This window comes from Scyliorhinus canicula, chromosome 20, assembly GCF_902713615.1.
Source record: "Scyliorhinus canicula chromosome 20, sScyCan1.1, whole genome shotgun sequence".
Taxonomy (NCBI): domain Eukaryota; kingdom Metazoa; phylum Chordata; class Chondrichthyes; order Carcharhiniformes; family Scyliorhinidae; genus Scyliorhinus; species Scyliorhinus canicula.
The window spans coordinates 27,631,674-27,650,678 of NC_052165.1; the positions used below are offsets into that span (position 1 = coordinate 27,631,674).

The 19,005-nt window shown below is 43.8% G+C and overlaps 1 protein-coding gene across 2 annotated transcripts in view; it reads left to right on the forward strand.

Annotated features, from left to right (window-relative positions):
- Positions 1-19,005, forward strand: part of arid2 (AT rich interactive domain 2 (ARID, RFX-like)) — a 168,572-nt gene that overhangs the window by 80,200 nt on the left and 69,367 nt on the right. For both annotated transcript variants that reach the window (XM_038781389.1, XM_038781388.1), the window contains exon 6: positions 5,132-5,199. In XM_038781389.1, coding sequence (XP_038637317.1) covers positions 5,132-5,199 — 68 coding nt within the window. The remainder of the gene's footprint in view (positions 1-5,131; positions 5,200-19,005) is intronic.

Consider the following 19,005-nt stretch of genomic DNA (forward strand, 5'->3'; position numbering starts at 1 on the left):
GAGAGAGGTCATGAAATTTGTCACCTGAGGCATGCTTTGAAAAAGGATTTCTGAACAAATGTCCCTAACAGAAAGAAAAATGGGTTCGTAAATGCAAGTATTGCATTTGTCTACCTGTGTAAGTGGCATGAGAGCTGCATGTTTATTTAAAGTGCTTTTTAATGGGAACTAGCGGGCTACGGTTAAATACATGTAATCTGTTATTCTAAGGGTTGACGTTTAAAAGTTTAGGATTGTTTATAAAATAACCAAGCCCTATTTCTTATATAATCAAAGTTTAACTATCATGCAATAGTTCTTCACTCCCCCTTATCTTCACAAATGTGCATGGATTTTAAGGATAACACCATTTGCACAATATATCTTGTATCTGTTCTAATAAACAGTCCCTGTAATAAACAGGCTGACTGATCGGACAGCATCTCACTCTGGAACCAAGAGGCAGATGCCACTCAATCCATCTTCTGTGGATTTGACCTCAAATTCCTCCTAGATGATGGTCACGCAAGTGTTTCCAAATTCCACTTTCAAAAAGACATGTGTTAAAATCTTCTTTCAACCAATGCCTTCCATCTGGTTACAGGAACAATGCCAGAGGACTGGAGAACAGCTAATGTGGTCCCACTATTTAAGAAAGGTTGGAGTGATAAGCAAGGGAACTACAGACCAGTGAGTCTCACATCAGTGGTAGGGAAACTATTGGAGAAAAGTTTGAAGGAGAGAATCTATCTCCACTTGGAGAGGCAAGGTTTTATCAGGAAGAGTCAGCATAGCTGTATCCAGAGGTTGGTCCCATGCTGGAATGCACTGCCTGGGAGAGTGGTAGAGGCGGGTTGCCTCACTTCCTTTAAAAAGAACCTGGATGAGAACTTGGCACGTCATAACATTCAAGGCTATGGACTAAGTGCTGGCAAATGAAATTAGGTAAACAGTTCAGGTATTTTTCATGCCAAAGGGCCTCTTCTGCGCTGTACTTTACTGTGATTCTGTGATGCTCAGTCAGTGGCTTCAATGAACAGTACCTGTTCCAGTTCCCTCTGTTCATTTAACTTCATGCTTCCTGAAAACTTTTCTTAATTTCTTTAATTTCCTTAACTAGCTGTTCTTTATTCGTTTCCTTGTCTGTTACTCCATTGTATGGCTTTTCTTTTAGAAAAGCTGTGAGAGATGTTCTCTTTATCACTGCTAAGCTCTTTCTACTTTGGCTTTCAGTTAAAAACTAAACTTAAGCAAGTCTTTTCCAAAAAAGTGGCCCTGGTTGCTGACAACGGCTAATTGTTTTCTCCAATCTCTGATGTATTTTACATGTCGCATTTCCTCTCTTAGCCCAATAGAAACCAGTTTGAACTGTAAGGAAAAGTCTCCATACAGGCAAACACCTTTTGTTGAACATGAATCTAACTAATGTTCCATCTTTTCCTATACAAAATACTAAATTAAACCCACTTAACTCTGTACCTTATTTCTAATATTTTACACTGCAAGTGGAAAGCACTTAAACCTACCTCTGTTTCCTGATGGCCTTCTCCACCATTCAATAAGATCATGGCAACTCCACTTTCCTGCCTGCTCATCTTAACCCTCAACTCCGTTATCTATCAAACTCAGTCGTGAATACGTTCAGTGAACTCGACGCTACTGCTTTCTGGGAAAGAGAAATACACATGCTAACGACCCTCTGAGAGACAAAATGTCTCATCATTTCCATCTCAAAGGGAGATCTCTTATTCTTAAACTGAAACATTCTCCCGGTATCCACTGTAACACTTCCTCTCCGGATCTTGTATGTTTCAATAAGATCACCTCTCATTCTTCTAAACTCCAGTGGGTATAGTTTCAATCTTTCTTCATAGGATGTGCCCTTCATTTCAGGAATGAGTCAAGTGAACCTTTTCTAATCTCTACATTCACTTGAGCTTAAGTTACTTTCATTATCCACATAATTTTTGTAGATTAGAAATAAGAGGCCAAATACTGACTTGTTCTGGAACCCACCAATCTGCCTTCTCACACATGATGTTATATGTATGATGTAATTTGAGCTTTGATTTTTCAAATCGCCACATCCAAACATTGTTTGCCCTGAATTCTTTGGACAGAATTTTATAGACACTGTTGGGAGGGTTTGCAGTCCTGTAAAAATGTGACCTTTCCACTGCCCTCTCACATGCCCCGAACTGTCGGTGGTCTACCAATCCTCCTTCCAGTTAATGGCACATAAGGGCAACTTCCCAACCTGGTTACACTCCGAAGCCAGCGGGAGAGGGCCTAGCAGGCTATCCTGCTTAAGCCTTGGTCTGGGGCGCCTCCCTTATTGGCTCCCTTTTGCAAACGGGCACTCCTTGCAAAGTCTTGACCCCTGGGGTGCTCCCTCTCAGGCTGGTTTTGAAAGCGCAACCCCCTAACCCCTCTCCCCCACAACCGTGAACCTCCCTTCTCCTTGTCATGGGACCCACACACTTGTATTTATTCTGGAGCTCAGGCACTTTAGTTGGTGGAACAGCCTTTTGTTCTAGCAGTAATGTCTGCACCCAGTGGTGCTGCTGAAATTGTAGAGTTGCCGACCAATTGCTGCTTGGAGAATTAAATGTCTACGGGGCATCCCTGATCAGTGGGATGCGTTCCCCACTGACTTCTCTGTCATTGAAAAATTTCTGCCCATAAGTTAAACTGGACATTTTTCACGTGGAGCTCTTCTCAAAATTCAACTGCTATACAGGAACTCTTATATTTTACCTTTTCGCATAGAACAGTCTTGAAGAGGCTTTCTTTCTTTCTCCTCTGTCCATTTTGAAAATTAGTATATTTATTTACAAATGGAAGTTCAACTGACTTCGAAAAATGTAGCAGATCCACCTGGTTCATTTTAGTACTTCTGGATTAATGGCAGTATTTGTTGAAGGTTCAAATGTTCACTCTATTTCTAATCCAGTCCTCAAACGCAATATGGCTGTGCATGTTTCTGCCAATACCAATCTTGGCTACTAGTCCACCCGTGTGCAGAATTCAATGGCATGCATGCATCCGTTTACCCAAACCACCGCCAATTCATTTGCCATCCAACTCGGTATTGCAATTTTCTCTTGGTTGTGGATTCTGTATATACCACATGTTACTTACTTGGCAGATTGCTTGGAATATTTATCTCTCAAGCATTTTATTGACGCTTGGAGAAAATGTTACAGTATTTTCCGAGGAATGACGGGACAATCCAAAATCGTTATTAAACGCTGATGCTTCGACTTAATTTTATGATTTCTGTCGCTTTGTAATTTATAAGCGCTGTGAAAATAATCTACTGAATGTTTAGTGATCTGAAAGATTCAGTCAAGAGAGCAAAGAAAACTATTGCAATGTTGTACTGAACTCACTTCTAGCGTTTAAGTGAAGGGACAGAATCCTGCCTTGAGACGACAGCATATTCCGTCACGTTCTCTAATCTCTTCAATTTAAGAGAGATCAATTAATTTATGATGTTGCAGAACTGAATGTGATTTTGCTAAGTACTGACAGCCACCTCATTTTGATGCATGCTACATAGTTCTTGAAAGTAAATGAGCTGGGTTCATGTCACACATTGCCTCCTACAAAAATGAAGGCTGCAAACCAAGCTGCCTATTGCCCCCTATAAAGATGGTGGCCATGCATGCAACTGTTCATGAATAGCATTGGAAGAAAAATCGGCCTTTCTAATCTACTTAACAAATTCACATTTTGGAAGTACTTTCATCTTTATTTTGTGCACTTATCTACTTTTTGTCTGTGCCAAGGAAATTAACAGCAGCAAAGAGGTTTGAAATAAAAATTACAAGTTTCGCTTCTTTTAAGTTATGATTTCTAGTTTTCCGATGATACTGAAATGAATACTGATGCTACAGTAATAAACCTATTCAGTTAGTTACTTTTGACATGACCTACCCGTTATGAATTCATGTTGACTTTCTATTAAGTGTTTAGTCACTTTGTCCTTAATTATAAATTCCAATAACTTCGCCACAAGAAATGTTAAGACTATAGGAACTATACTTTCTGGGTTGTCTCTCATCTTTTTGAAATTTTACAATCTAAAAGGATAATTGCTGAATGTTGGAAGATAATGACTAACAGAGGAAATGGGCACTCTAGAGCCCACTAAATCCTTGGACAGCTTTCCTTTGAGGTCTAGAACAAGTACTGTCCCTGATCACTGACCATCAAATTGTGCTCTTGTTGGATTTTCTTTTCTATTGTAAACTTTTCATTTCATTTCTCACTTTCTGTTTCACTTAGTTTGGCAATTGTTCTTTCTTGTAATTTACTCCAGATTTAGTTAGAAATTTTTCTTGTGTAATTATCTTAACTAATGCATGAAAAAATTTAGAAGCAATTTAGTTCTGTTTTGGTGATTGTATTTGGCCCTGTTGCTTATTTTTAAAAGACTTTCAGATTATTTCACGGACAAATCTGTACATTGTGGTAGTTAGCATTGCGTATTTGATTGTTTGAAATAATTTAGATCTGCTTCCAAAATATGCATGATTTAGGTCCATTTGGACCGAATAACTTAGGAGCAAGAGTAGGCCATTCAGCCCTTAGAACCTGCTCTGTTATTTGATGCGATCATGGCAGATCTAATTATGGTCGCAACTCCACTTTCCTTTCTACTCCCCTTAACCCTTGATTTCCTTGTCAATCAAAAATCTAACTCTGCTTTGAATTTGTTTTTTTTAAATAAATTTAGTGTACCCAATTCTTTTTTTTTCCAATTCAGGGGCAATTTAGCATGGCCAAGTCACCTTGCCTGCACATTTCTCAGCTTTGAACTTGTGGATTTTTTTTGTTAACTATTGTCAGAAATTATTTGAAAAATGAAGAAGATACTTGTCTGTTCATTTAGAATCATTGACCAAAGGATTTGTTAAAACTGCCAGTGCAATCGCTGTTAAAATAAATTCTATGGCCACTTTTGAAAAAGGTGCACTGCTAATTGAAGAATATGCATGCAATATTTTTCTATGTTAAGAATTCTTTGAAGAAATAGGTCTTATAGTGAATGCACAATTAATTCATATGTCTTTGAAGGCTAATTTTAAGCATTATGATTACACTAGCTGTATTTTACACTTATTTGTCCTGATATGATTGTTTACAGGTTTGGGTACCTTGTCCTCTGTATTTGGAGCAGAATGGAAAGAAAAAACGGGGAGAGATTTTATTAAGGTAGAAATATGACGTTTAATAGATTAAACAATAAATTGTATCTGAATAATTAATGTAAGGTTTATGACTGCAATTAAAATCTGTCAAACTAATTACGCTAAGTTCATTGAAATGTAACAGCTGCTATTTTTGAAATCAACATTAAGTGGTGGCCATTGCACTTATTGTAATTTCTTCATTGGTCTGAATGCAATGGTTATATGCATGTACATAATGGTGTCAGTTGTGGTTGATAGAATGAATGGTATAATGGGAAAGTAGGAGTAGGCCCCTTGAGCCTCTTTCACTATTCAGTGATGTTGCAGGTGATCTGTACTTTCACTCCATCCATCTCCTTGGCTCAATTGCCCTTTTATACCCATGTCGAGAACAAATCTTCTGATCTTAGATTTAAAATTGTTTAGTGTTGCTTCCAGCATCCTGTGGGAATGTTTCGCACTTGTACCCCCAGGTGTTTCCCAAGTTCTCGCCCAAATGACCAGGCTCAGATTTTACAGTTGTGCTGTCTTGTCCTGGACTCTCCACATCAGCAGAAAATGTTTCTCAAAGAACAAAGAAAAGTACAGCACAGGAACAGGCCCTTCGGCCCTCCAAGCCTGTGCCGACCATGCTGCCCGTCTAAACTAAAATCTTCTACACTTCTCCCTATCTATCTTTTCAAAATCTAAAAACTGCAATCGGGTTGCTCCATAACTATCTTAATTTTTGAATATAAACCTAGTTAATGTAATCTTTCCTCATAATCTACCCCTTGGAGCTCTGGTAACTTTCTGGTAAATCTGTGCTGCACTCATTCCAAGGCAAGTATATATTTTCCAAGGTGGGATGACCAGAGCTGTGAAGAGTACTCAAGATGTCGTCTTGACGGATTTGTATGGTTGTAGAAAAGTTTCCTCCCTTTTATATTCCCATCCTCTAGGTATGCAAACTAAAATTCTATTATATTTTTGAATATTATAGCAAATTAACAAATGTAATACTTTTAAAAATCTCTGTTGTTTTGGAGCAAGAACCCAGAATTCTGAAAAATAGTTAGCAAACCAATTTTTATTCTCCCAAGTAATGTATAGGAAAAAGATAAGGGGCGAAATTCTCCGACCCCAGCAGGGTCGGAGAATCGCCCAGGGCCGCCGAAAATCCCACCCCCGCCATGCCCAGAATTCTCCCACCCGCAAAAAGTCGGAGTGCCGCCAATCCCGCCACCCGCCTTGGAGAATGGCGGCGGGAGGCTACGGGTTTCTGTGCTGCCGTTATTCTCCGGCCCGGATGGGCCGAAGTCCCGCCGCTGAGAGGCCTCTCCCGCCGCTGTGGTTTGAACCACCTCTGTGCCCGCGGGATCGGTGGCGCGAGCGGGCCCCACCGATCGGCGGGCGGGACAGTGCCGTGGGGGCACTCTTTTTCTTCCGCCGCCACGGCCTCCACCATGGCGGAGGCAGAAGAGAATCCCCCAGCGCGCATGCGCCAGTGGTGACGTCAGCGGTAGCTGACGCACCGGCGCATGCGCGAACCGTGAAGGCCTTTCGGCCAGGCCGGGCGGCAGGCGTCAAAGGCCGTTGTTGTCGGTTTTGGCGCCAGTCGGTGTGGTGCCAATCGCTCCGGCGCGGGACTAGCCCCTCAATGTGAGGGCTTGGCCCCTAAATTCTCCGCACCTTTGGGGAGGCCCGGCGCCGGAGTGATTGGCGCCACTCCGCTACGCCGGGACCCCCCGCCCCGCCGGGTAGGGGAGAATTTCGCCCAAGGATTGTTGTGACGCTTGGGGATGGGGGTGGGTGGGGACTCGGCGCGTAAGGGTTTCAGTTTAATCCCTCATGAAGTAGCTGTTAGTGATCAAACTTTGGATTTTATCCAAGATCCATGTAAGGAGGAATGAGAGACTCGCTGGATCTCTCTCAAAAGAAAGTTAGGCACAGTTGTTCGCTGCCACCTACTTCATTCAATGGGAGTCATTTTACCTCTGTCCACCTGACAGACAATGGCAAATACACATTAAAATTGCTCAGGTTAATTATCTACTGGAAAGCCACCAGAATCCCACTGTTCTGAGCAGGTGGCAAGGATACCAGCCATAAGCCAGCAGGATCTTTCTTTAAATATGCTAATCATAGGAGCAGGAGTAGGATATTCAGCTTTCCACAACCATTCAATAAGACCAAGTCTGATCTCAACTGCACTTTACAGTTTGCTTTCATCCCCCCCCCCCCCCCCCAACCACCACCAGCATAACCCTTGACACCCTTGTCTATCAAAAATCTGTCCATCATCGATAGAATCAAAGAATCCCTACAGTACAGATGGAGGCCATTTTGCCTATCGAGCCTGCACCAACCTGAAAGAGCACCCCACCTAGGCCCAATCCCCCACCCTATCCCCATAACCCCACCTAACCCAGGGACCATTTAGTAACATGGCCAATCCACCTAACGTGCACATCTTTGGACTGTGGAAGGAAACCGTAGCACATGGAGAAAACCCACACAGACACGGGGAGAATGTGCAAACTTCACACAGTCACCCGAATCGGAATCAAACCCGGGTCCCTGGTGCTGAGACAGCAGTGCTAACCGTTGTGCCGCTGTGCTACACCTAACTCTGCCTTGAATAAATTCAGTGACCCAGGCTCTAGTTCTTTCTGGGGAAGAGAATTCCACAGGCTCACGAGCCTTTAAGAAAAAAAATCTCCTGTCCATCTTAAAAGGGAGACCTGTTATTCTAGTTCCAGTCTCCCAAAAGTGGGAACATCCTCCTGGTATTTGCTCAATCAAGTCCCTTCAGGATCTTATCACCTTTCATTCTTCTAAACTCCATTGAGTATGGGCCCAATCTTTTCAATGTTTTTCATAAGCTCTTATCTCTGGAATGAGTTGAGTGAACCTCAAATAAAGAGACCAAAACTGTGTACAGTATTCCAGATGTGGTCTCACTAGCCATGCCCCTGGCCAAGTTGTTCCAGTACAGCAACATCACTGGCACCTACCTGTCAATGTGGACCATTGCCCAGGTATGTCTTCGACACAAAACAGGACAAATCCAACCCAACCAATATCTGCCCCAGCCGTCTAGTCTCGATTATCAGTAAAGTGATGAAAGAGATAATTAACAGTGTTATTAAGTGGCACCTATGTAGCAATAACCTGCCCACTGATACCTAGTGTGGGTACTGCCTGGGTCTTTTTGGTTCAGACCTCTTACAGTCTTGGTTCAAACATGTACAAAAGAGCTGAACTCCAGAGGTGATGTGAGAGTGACTCCCCTTCACACCAAGGCAGCATTTGACTGAGTATGGCATCAAGGAACCCTAGCAAAACTGAAGCCAATGGAATCGGGGAGAAATCTCTCTGCTAGATGGAGCCATATCTAGCACAGAGGAAGATGGTTATGGTTGTTGAATGGTCAGTCATCTTAGTTCCAGGACATCACTGTAGGAGTTCCTCAGGATCATGCCCTAAACCCAACCATCTTCAGCTGCTTCATTAATGATCTTCGCTCCATAACGGCAGAAGTGGGGATGCATAATGTTCAGTACTATTTGCAACTCCACCGATACTTATGCATCCCATGTCCAAACGCAGCAAGGACCCGTACAATAGCCACATTTGGGCTGACAAGTGGCAGTGAACATTTGCGCCACACAGTAGCCATCTCAAACAAGAGTCTAACCCTTGACATTCAATGGCATTGCCATCGCTGAATTCCCCACTGTCAACATAAGTTGTCAACATGGTTACCATAGATCAGAACAGCTACAACAACACTGAAAGAAGTTTCTCACCATTCAGGACAAAGCAGCCTGCTTATTTGGCACCCCACCCATAAACATTCACTCCCACCACCTCTGACACGCATTGGCAGCAGTGTGTACCATCAGCGAGATACACTGCAGGAACTTGCCAAAACTGCTTGGATAGCATCTTCCAAACCTACAACTGCTATTATCTAAAAGGGAAAGGGCAGCAGGTACATCGAAGCACCACCACCTGCACGCTCCTCTCCACTCGCCATCCTGACTTGGAAATATGTCACCCGTCACTGAGTCAAAACCCTGGACCTCCCTCCCGAATAGCATTGTTGGTATACCTGCATCACGTGGACAGCTGTTCAAGAAGGCAGCTCACCACCACCTTCTCAAGGGCAAGTAAGAATGGGTAATAAATCGAGGTAGCACGGTAGCATAGTGATTAGCACAGTTGCTTCACAGTCCCAGGTCTGATTCCCGGCTGGGTCACTGTCTGTGCGGAGTCTGCACGTTCTCCCCGTGTCTGCGTGGATTTCCTCCGGATGCTCCGGTTTCCTCCCACAGTCCAAAGATGTGCAGGTTAGGTGGATTGGCCAAGCTAAATTGCCCTTTGTGCCCAAAAAGGGTAAGTGCGGTTACTGGGTTACGGGGATAGGGTAGATACGTGGGCTTGAGTACGGTGCTCTTTGTAAGGGCCGGTGCAGAATCAATGGGCCAAATAGCCTCCTTCTGCTCTGTAAATTTTATGATTCTATGAAATGTTAGCCTAGCCACCAATGCCCACATCCCAAGAAGGAATATTTTTAAAAAACGACATCATACAGCTGCAGTAAAACCGCCATACATTTCTATTCTTTTCCCCTTGCAAAAAAGGTCAGTCCCAATAACATCAAAATCTAACCATAACTTCAACCCTGGCCACAAAAGTAGGATTTTCTGTCTTTGCTTTTGTTGGGTTAAGCAATGCACAACATCCCCAGGATCTGATTCTGCCATTGGTCCCATGATGACTATTTTCTGCTGCATCACATTGACTTGCTATCTATTTAGACATCAAAAAACTGCAGTATTTGGCACCAGTACCCACTGGAAAACAAAAAGTACAGAATTTGAGGATTGAATCCTTTGGTTTGCCAACCTGTACAAGTTATGTGATCCACAAATGAACATGTGTTTCATATTGACCAAACAGTACCCCAACAAGTAGGTGTAGAACCGAATAGTACCAAAGGATTGGTAGACTGAGTTTAACAAGAGAGATAGAAAAGGTCTCCTCTTAGCTTTTTTCGCTCTAAGATGAATAACTTCAGCTTCTCCAGTCTACAACACAACTAATTCCGCATCCCTACGACCATCCTTCTAAATCATTTCTGTACCCTCACCAAAGCTTCACCTTCTTAGTAAAGTGTTGTGCCTGGAATTGGACACAATACCCCAAATGGTGAAGAACCAGTGTTTTATATAGGTTTAGCTTAATTTCTTGCCTCTTGTATTCAAAGCCTCTCTTTTATAAAGCCCAGGATCACACATGCTTTTTTTAGCTGCTATTTATTTAACCTATCCTGTCAACTCCACAGAATGGTGTACAAATCCTCACAATTCTCTTCACCCTCACACTCCCTTTAAAATTGTATTATTCACATTTTGTCTCCTTTTTTTTCTGTATCACCTCACACTTTCCTGCATTGAATTTCATCTACCACCTGTCTGCCCATTCCAACAATCAGGCTATGTCTTGAAATCTAAAACCATTTTCCTCATTTATGTTGCCTGCAAATGTTGAAATTATGCCCTGTACCCCGAAGTCAATGATGTACATCTATAACGGCAGCGGTACTCGCACTTAACCTTGGGAAATCCCACTTTTTGCCTCCCTGGATTCCAAAAAATAGCCTTTGTTTTCTTTCCTTCAGCCAATTTTATATCCATGCTGCTAGTGCACCTTTTATCCCATGGGCTTCAAATTTACTTTTTGATAAAAGTGGTATTTGTTCTTTGAAAGTCTATACATACATCAACTGCACTGCCCTCATTCACTCTCTCCATATCACTAATAGGTGCAGTAGGAAATTCAGAAGGTTTTTACCATGAGAGTGGTTTGAATATAGAATTCATTGACATGAGGGATAGTTCAGGCAATAAACATAGATGCATTCGAGGAAATCTAGATAAGCATGTGGGAGACAGAAATGGAAGCAGAGGTTAATGAGGTTTATAAAGAAGGGTGGGAGGAGGCTTGTGTGGATTATAGACTTTGACATGTTCCAAATGGCATGCTCCTGTGATGCAAAGACTACCCCCCACCCACACACAAAACAAAGGACACCAAAACCTTAAAGGAATTCATTATATAATAGTGCCGCTGAGCTCGAGTTCAGGGCAAACGTCCACATTTGTTTCCAATGTGCTTGTATATTGCCCTGTGACTAAGCAGTGCCTGGTGTGAAGCTGAGCATGCAGACTCTGGATAATAGCAATACCTATGATTATTATTTTAGAATAAATGTACATTAGAAAAAGTCATGGAGTAGTCAAGACAATCTAACTAACAGCATGTACATTGTGATATTTTGCATAACTAAATTGGCATTTTATTTTTCTCCCCCCAAGTCTCTTTCAATAGAAATAACTATTAATGTTACTGTGGCAAAGGCCAATTTAGGTCAGTTGTGATGTATACTGAAGCATCATAAAATCCATTATTTCTATTCTGTACTTAGTGAAATTGTGTCGTGCTTTGCTCAACAAATGTCTGCCAATACCCAGAATCCTGTTAGACCAGTAAACTGACATTTGATGTTGGGCCACTCGGGACCTTTAGCTGGCTTGCTTAACAGGAAAGACTGAATTATTTCATGAGAAGCATTCTCTTTTCCAAAATCCATCTGAGTTATTTCAATGATTCTAGTCAAATAATAGGTAAGCTTTGAATAAAAGCAAGTGAAAATAGTCTCGACTTGTCATGCACTCTGTTGTTGGTCCCGGTGGTTACCTAACCTGAGCAATATGTTTAACGTCATTTTTAAAGCTTCTAGGAAACCCAAATTCATACCTTTTTTCAGTCTAAAGTAATTGTCACAGTTTTGTTTTTTGTTTGCTGAGCTGTGGTATTTATGTTATGGAATTAACACTTGAAAAGTATAGCTAGTTGGGAGTACTATGATACCTAACTCGTTTGCAATAATAATTAACTGAAAGGATCCTAACGTTCGGTGCAGAAATAATTCACTTTATTTCTACGTGATGAGGAATCCTCTCAAGTATCCAAAAATATATTTATTAAGCCATTGGTCATCTGTTGTAACCAAAGGAAATTATGCAAGAGTTTTGTAAAGCTTGATATGATTTATGCTGGGATTTGTTTTGCTGACAGTAAATTGACTTTACTGCAGTGTACATTTTTAAACACTACAGCATCCATGTCTCCTTCTTCCTACCCCTTCTACAAAGTGAGGAGGATGTTGATGTCTGTTTATTTGATCAATCCGTAAGCAATGCTGCACAATTTATAAATGTTCTGTATGTCGATGTAGAAAACCTCAATTGAAGAATTCTCGTGATCTCTGCTCCAGTTTCTGTGCACACTGACAACACATTCACATGATTTCTACTAAATGCTTTTCTGGAATCTGTACGCACCAAAATGAAATGAATGAAAGTCGCTTATTGTCACAAGTAGACTTCAATGAAGTTACTGTGAAAAGCCCCATGCAGTGAACATTCACGTTTTTCTATCTGGAGCATAGTGGTAGATCTAACCCAGATTTAAAAATTAATTGAAACAACAACAGGATTTAATGAAATGAATAATAAGACAATTTTCAATATCATATAGTGGAAAACAGAAAGGTGCTGATGTGCTTTGAATTAAAAGAAGAGCAAGGTTTTTCAGATGGTGGTGTTTAACTTGCTGACATCCGAGGAGTTGGTGGAGAACATGCCCCTGCCAATACTGCCAATTTAACACTTTTGACCAGCGTTAATTGGCTCAAAGTGGGACTTCCATCCCTCACTTGGGAGGATGTCCTGCCTTGGGGAGCTGCTGGCTAATCTGATTGGCTGGCAGGTCTCTAGTCCCTGCATTTCCAGAAGCTGCAGTGGACAGCACAAGAATTGCAAGCAGTCCCTAAAGCCCAAGTCCTGGGAGTCCTGGAGCAGGTAAATTTTGGGGGTTCCAGGGCAGACTGGGGAGGTGAGCAAGGGGGGACTGGAGAGAATGGGGGAGGCGAGGTGGAGAGACTAGGGGGCAGGGGTTGAGGACTTACAGGTGTCAACCATTTTAGTAGGGTGGGGCCTGATATTAAATGGAGGATGCTGATGGTATGTTCCCCCCTTAGCGCCCAAGGACTGAGCAGTGTTACCTTTTGAAACCCCCTCCCATCCTTGAGTCTTCCTGCCAGTCTGAAAATTATGGCTGGGCAGTACATGACCTTTAACCAGTAAATAACTGACCCCTGAAGGGCCCCAATTGAGGCACTATAAGACAGGCCGCCTTAGGCCTTGCCAGATCCTGTGTAAAAATTACCTCGAGGTCAGGGTGAGGGGAAGCCTGGTGCAAAAGCTATCCATCAAATCTTATGGCCTACAAACCCACCAGCAACGGAATGTAAAATTCTGCTCCTGAACTGTACATATCTAGGGAGCTGCCTTCATGAACCCCTGAAGTCCATGTGGTGTAGGTACACCAATAGTGCCATTAGGGAGGGAGTTTCAGGATTTTGACCCAGTGACAGTGAAGGAATGGTGGTATATTACCAAGTCAGGATGATGAATGAGTGGATTGGAGGGGAACTCCTTGTACCTGCTGCTCTTGTCCTAGATAGCAGTGGTTGTGGATTTGGAAAATGCCGTCGAAGGAGCTTAACACTAAGGACCCGTCACTCGTCTTTGTGGAATTATATGCCTTTTCATTATGTTTGATACTTTACCTTCTTTTGCTAACCATGGATTTGGGCCCACCCTCAGCAATGTTCTTTATTGTAGGAATGTACTTATTCTGAATATTCTGAAATATCCCCTTTGAGTCTGCTGCTGATTCTTTGTTGATCTATCCTTTTGCCTCTTATTCCAGTTCACTTCAGCTAGCTCAGCTTTCATGCCTCCATAATTGTCCTCATTTAAGTTTAATATACTACTCTTAGACCCATACTTCTCCCTTTCAAACTAGATATAAAGTTCAATCAAATTGTGCTCACTGCTTCCTTGGGGTGCCTTTACTCTATGATCATTAATTAATCCATAAGAATTATGGACAGGAGTCAGCCATTTGGCCTCTCAAGTCTGCTCTGCCATTCAATAGGGTGATGGCTGATATGACATTCCTCACGTCCACTTCTGTCCTTTCTCCATAATCTGTGATTCCTTTACTCATCCAGAATCTATCTACCTCGGCCTTAAATAAACATGAGTCCCTGCCCTGACAGGTCTCTGTGGCAGAGTTTCAAAGACTCGCAACTTCTTGAGAGAAGAAATTCCTCCTCATCTCAAAATTAAATGGGCACTTCTTTATTCTGAGACTATGCTGTCTGATCCGAGACTTGAGGGGTAACATCCTCTCTGCATTTATCCTGTCAATTCCCTTAAGAATCCCACATGTTTAAATGAGATCACCTCTCATTCCTTTAAATTCCAATGAGTAGTGTCCCAATCTGTTTAACCTTTGCTCGCAAGACACATTACACATTGTGTCACAGTACACAATACCTAATATAATCTGCTCCCTGGTTGGGTTCAGAACGTGCTGCTCTAAGAAACTATTTTGAAAGCTTTCTATAAACTGCTCATACAGGCTGCTACTGCCAGTCGAATTTTTTCAGTTTCTATGTAGATTAAAATCACTCCTGATTATTGATGTCCCTTTATCACAAACCCCAGAATAATATAATAATCACTCCCACTAGTGACTTCTTTCTCTTACAATTCCTCTACTCCAACCAAACCGATTCTACATCCTGATCTCTGGAACCAAGGTCATCTCTAACCTTAGAACCAAGGCCGTCCTTAATTAAATGTGCTACCTTTCCAGCCTTTGCCTAGCTTCCTATTCTTTTTGAATGCGCCATGGTGGTATAGTGGTTTATACTGCCACCTCAGGCCCAAGGACCTGGGTTCAATTCCGGCCTTGGTTGACTGTCTGTGTGGAGTTTGCACATTCTCCCTGTATCTGCGTGGGTTTCCTCTGGGTGCTCCAGTTTCCTCCCACAGTGTAAAGATGTGCAGGTTAGGTGGATTGATTGGTCATGATCAGTGCGCGGGGTTATGGGAGTAAGGTAGAGTGGTGGGCCTATGTCGAGTGTTCTTTAGGAGAGTTGGTGCAGACTCGATGGGCTGGATTCTGGATGTCATATAACACTCAACATTTAGAACTCCTGCAGCCGTGTGTCCATAACAGCTATCGGATGGATGGCACGGTAGCACAATAGTTCGCACTGTCTGTGGAGTTTGTACATTCTCCCCGTGTCTGTGTCAGTTTCCTCCCAGGTGCTCTGGTTTCTTCCCACAAGTCCCGAAAGAGGTGCTGTTAGGTAATTTGGACATTCTGAATTCTCCCTCTGTGTACCCGAACAGGCGCCGGAATGTGGCGACTAGAGGATTTTCACACTAACTTTTATTTTTTTAATAAACATTTTATTGAGGTTTTTTTTTGGCATTGTAACAGCAGCAATATAAAGAATGTACATGAGACTTAACCGCCTGCATGGCCTTCAGACCCTCCACTATCTCTTCCAACCCGATCGGGGGCCCCCAGTCTTTCTACCAGCTCCCCGTCCACCTTTGGGAAAGCCAGCCCCTCCAGGAAGCGCCTCATCCCCTCCGGCCCTGTAGGGGGCTCCGACCTGTACAGCCTGCTATAGAAATCCCTAAACGCCTTACTCACCCCTGTCGAATCCCCAACCAAGTTCCCATCCTCGTCAATAACTTTCCCTATTTCTCTAGCTGTCTCCCTATTTCTGACCTGCTGTGCAAGCATCCTGCTGGCCTTCTCCCCATGCTCGTAGATCACCCCCTCACCTTTCTGAGCTGTTCCACTGCCCTCCCTGTGGTTAACAAGCTGAACTCCGCCTGTAGCCTCCGCCATTCCCTTAAAAGCCCGATCTCTGGAGGCGCCACGTCTCTTTCACCAGTCGGTCCGTCTCTCCCTGTCCGTCCTGTCCCTGTGGGCCCGGATCGAGATCGGCTCTCCTCTCACCACTGCCTTCAGTGCTTCCCAGACCACCGCTGTGGAGACCTCCCCCGTGTCATTTACCTGCAGGTAATTTTGAATGCATTTCCACAGCCTGTCGCACACCGCTTCATCCGCCAACAGCCCTACATCTAACCTCCATTGCGGGCGCTGATTACTATCTTTACGAACCTGCAGGTCAGCCCAGTGTGGAGCATGGTTTGAGATTGTAATCGCCGAATACCCCGTGTCCACCACCCATGCCAGCAAGGCCCTACCCAAAATGAAGAGATCGATTCGAGAGTATATCTGCTCCATGAACCCTTTCAGTTCCTTTGCCATCGCTGGCACCCTGCCCATTTTCGAGCATGACTGATCCGGGCCGGGTTCAATAACTGTATTGAAGTCTCCTCCCATGACCAGCTTGTGCGAGTCCAGGTCCGGAATCTTCCCCAACATCCTCTTTATGAATTCCATGTCATCCCAATTTGGTGTATACACATTAACCAGCACTACCTTCATCCCCTCCAGTTTACCACGAACCATAATATATTGACCTCCCACATCCAAAACTATTCTGCCTACCTCAAATATCACCCACTTATTAATCAAGATCGCAACCCCTCTACTCTTTGTGTTCAGCCCCGAGTGGAAGACCTGACTGGCCCAGCCTTTCCTCAATCTAACCTGGTCTGCTACTGTAAGGTGCGTCTCCTGCAACATTACCACGTCCGCCTTCAGTGCCCTCGGGTGCGTGAACACGCATGCCCTCTTAACCGGCCCATTTAAGCCTCGAACGTTCCAAGTGATAACCCTAGTTGGGGGGCACAATCTCACCACCATTGCCCTCGGAGGGTTCCCCGTTCGCGGCTTCCTCGCAAGCACTCTGTACGCCTTGTCCACCTCCAAGGGTCGGGAGAATGTCCCCTCCCCCAGCAGCTTCTCAAACATACCCGCTACGTATGCCCCAGCATCAGCTCCCTCAGACCCCTCCGGCAGCCCGACAATTCTTAGGTTCTGCCGACGGGACCTATTCTCTAAGTCCTCCACCTTCTCCAGCAGCCTTTTCTGCTGGTCCCTCCGTATCCCCACCTCCAGCTCCACCGCTGTTTCATGCTCCTGCTCAGCCAGCGCCTTCTCAACCTTCTGGATCACCCGATCCTGGGCGTCCAATCTGTGCTCCAGCCGATCAATCAAATCTTTTATCGAGTTCAGGCAGTCCCATTTCTGCTTGGCAAAGCCGTCCTGGATGACCTGCATCAACTCCTCCGTTGATCGCTGGACCGACACACCAGGGATCCGATCCTCGGCCATGGTCTCCTGTTACAGCTTCAGCCCAGCCCTCGCCTGTCGTCTTATTTCTGCCTTTTTGTGCACTTCTGGTTCTCTTCTCCATACACCGATACGTGGAAACGGTGCCCAATTGCCTCAGCCTTTGTATTTACAGTTTAAAACCGAAAAAAATCGGGGGGGAAAGGTCCAAAAGTCCGACCAGAGCGGGAGCCACCAAATGTGCGACTTACTCCTTCATAGCTGCCACCGGATGTTCGATTTTCACAGTAACTTGATTGCCATGTTCATGTAAGCCTACTTGTGACAATAATAAAGATTATCATATATATTTATTTCAATGTGCAATATTAAATTAATTTACTTCATTATGGATGTTACGTGCAATCAGATACAGAGCCTTAAGTTTAGTCTTTATTATCCTTGTAGGTTCTAGGGCTGGATTCTCTGCCTGTGCTACATTTCTACTCCAATCCCCTGGTGGGATTCTCCGTTACGCCTGCCAATCAATGGGGTTTCCCATTGTGGGGCATCCCATGGTCGGGAAACTCCCGGGTCCTGGCAAATCGGAGTATCATGCCGGCGGAGAATCCCGCCCCCGGTCTTGACTGTTTGTGTATTCTTTGTTTTTTTTTCTCTCTGTCCCTTCCTGCCATTCTCTGTCACTCATTTTCCATGTTACTATTTTGCTCTCCTGCCTTGACTCTACCCTTTAATTTGCTTTATCTACCCAAGCTCAATCCCACAACTTCTTTGTTTAGTTTAAAGTCCTCCCTACTTCCCTAGTTATGCGGCTTGCTGGAACACTGGTCCCAGCATAGTTCAGGTACAGACTGTCCTATTGGTATAGCCCTAATTTCCCCAGAACTATTGCCTGTGACCCATGAACCGGAACCCACTTTTTCCACACCAGTCTTTTAGCAATGCATTCATCTCCCTAATCTTATTTGCCCTATGCCAATTTGCACCTGACTCTTGTGATAATCTAGAAATTAGTACCTTTTAAGATTCTACTTCTTAATTTGGTGCCAAGCTCTTCATTCTGACCACATAGACCTTCATTCCTTATCCTGCCCATGTTGTTAGTACCTACATATCCACGATAGCTGGATGTTGCCCCTCCCATTGTAAGATCCTCTCCAACCCTGAGCAAATGTTCTGAATCCTGGCAACAAACATGCAACACAGTTGCCTGGGCTTTCACTGTTTTGCAGCAGAGAAGAGTGTCAATTCTCCTCACTGCACTGTATCCTACGACCACTACATTCCTTTTTGCTCCCCACACTTGGAGGACTTCCTGTACCATGGTGCCATCGCCAGCCTGTTCATCCACCTTGCAGATCTTGCTTTTGTCCGCACAGGTTGTGAGCACTTCAAACTTGTTTGACAATTGCAAAGTCTTGAGCTGTCGTGGGCAACATGCGGCCCATCTGAGTTCTGAGTGCGGCGTATGAGATATTTTGTTGACCATTGCCTATGTGCAGGGTTCCAACATTCCGCTGATTTCCATCGCCTACGTTTTTACTACTGGCATAACTGATGTGCAGGTAAACCAAGGATGCATGAAGCGAGGTGCATGCCGATACACCTGGAACTGTGCACTTGCTCTGCATCGAAAGTG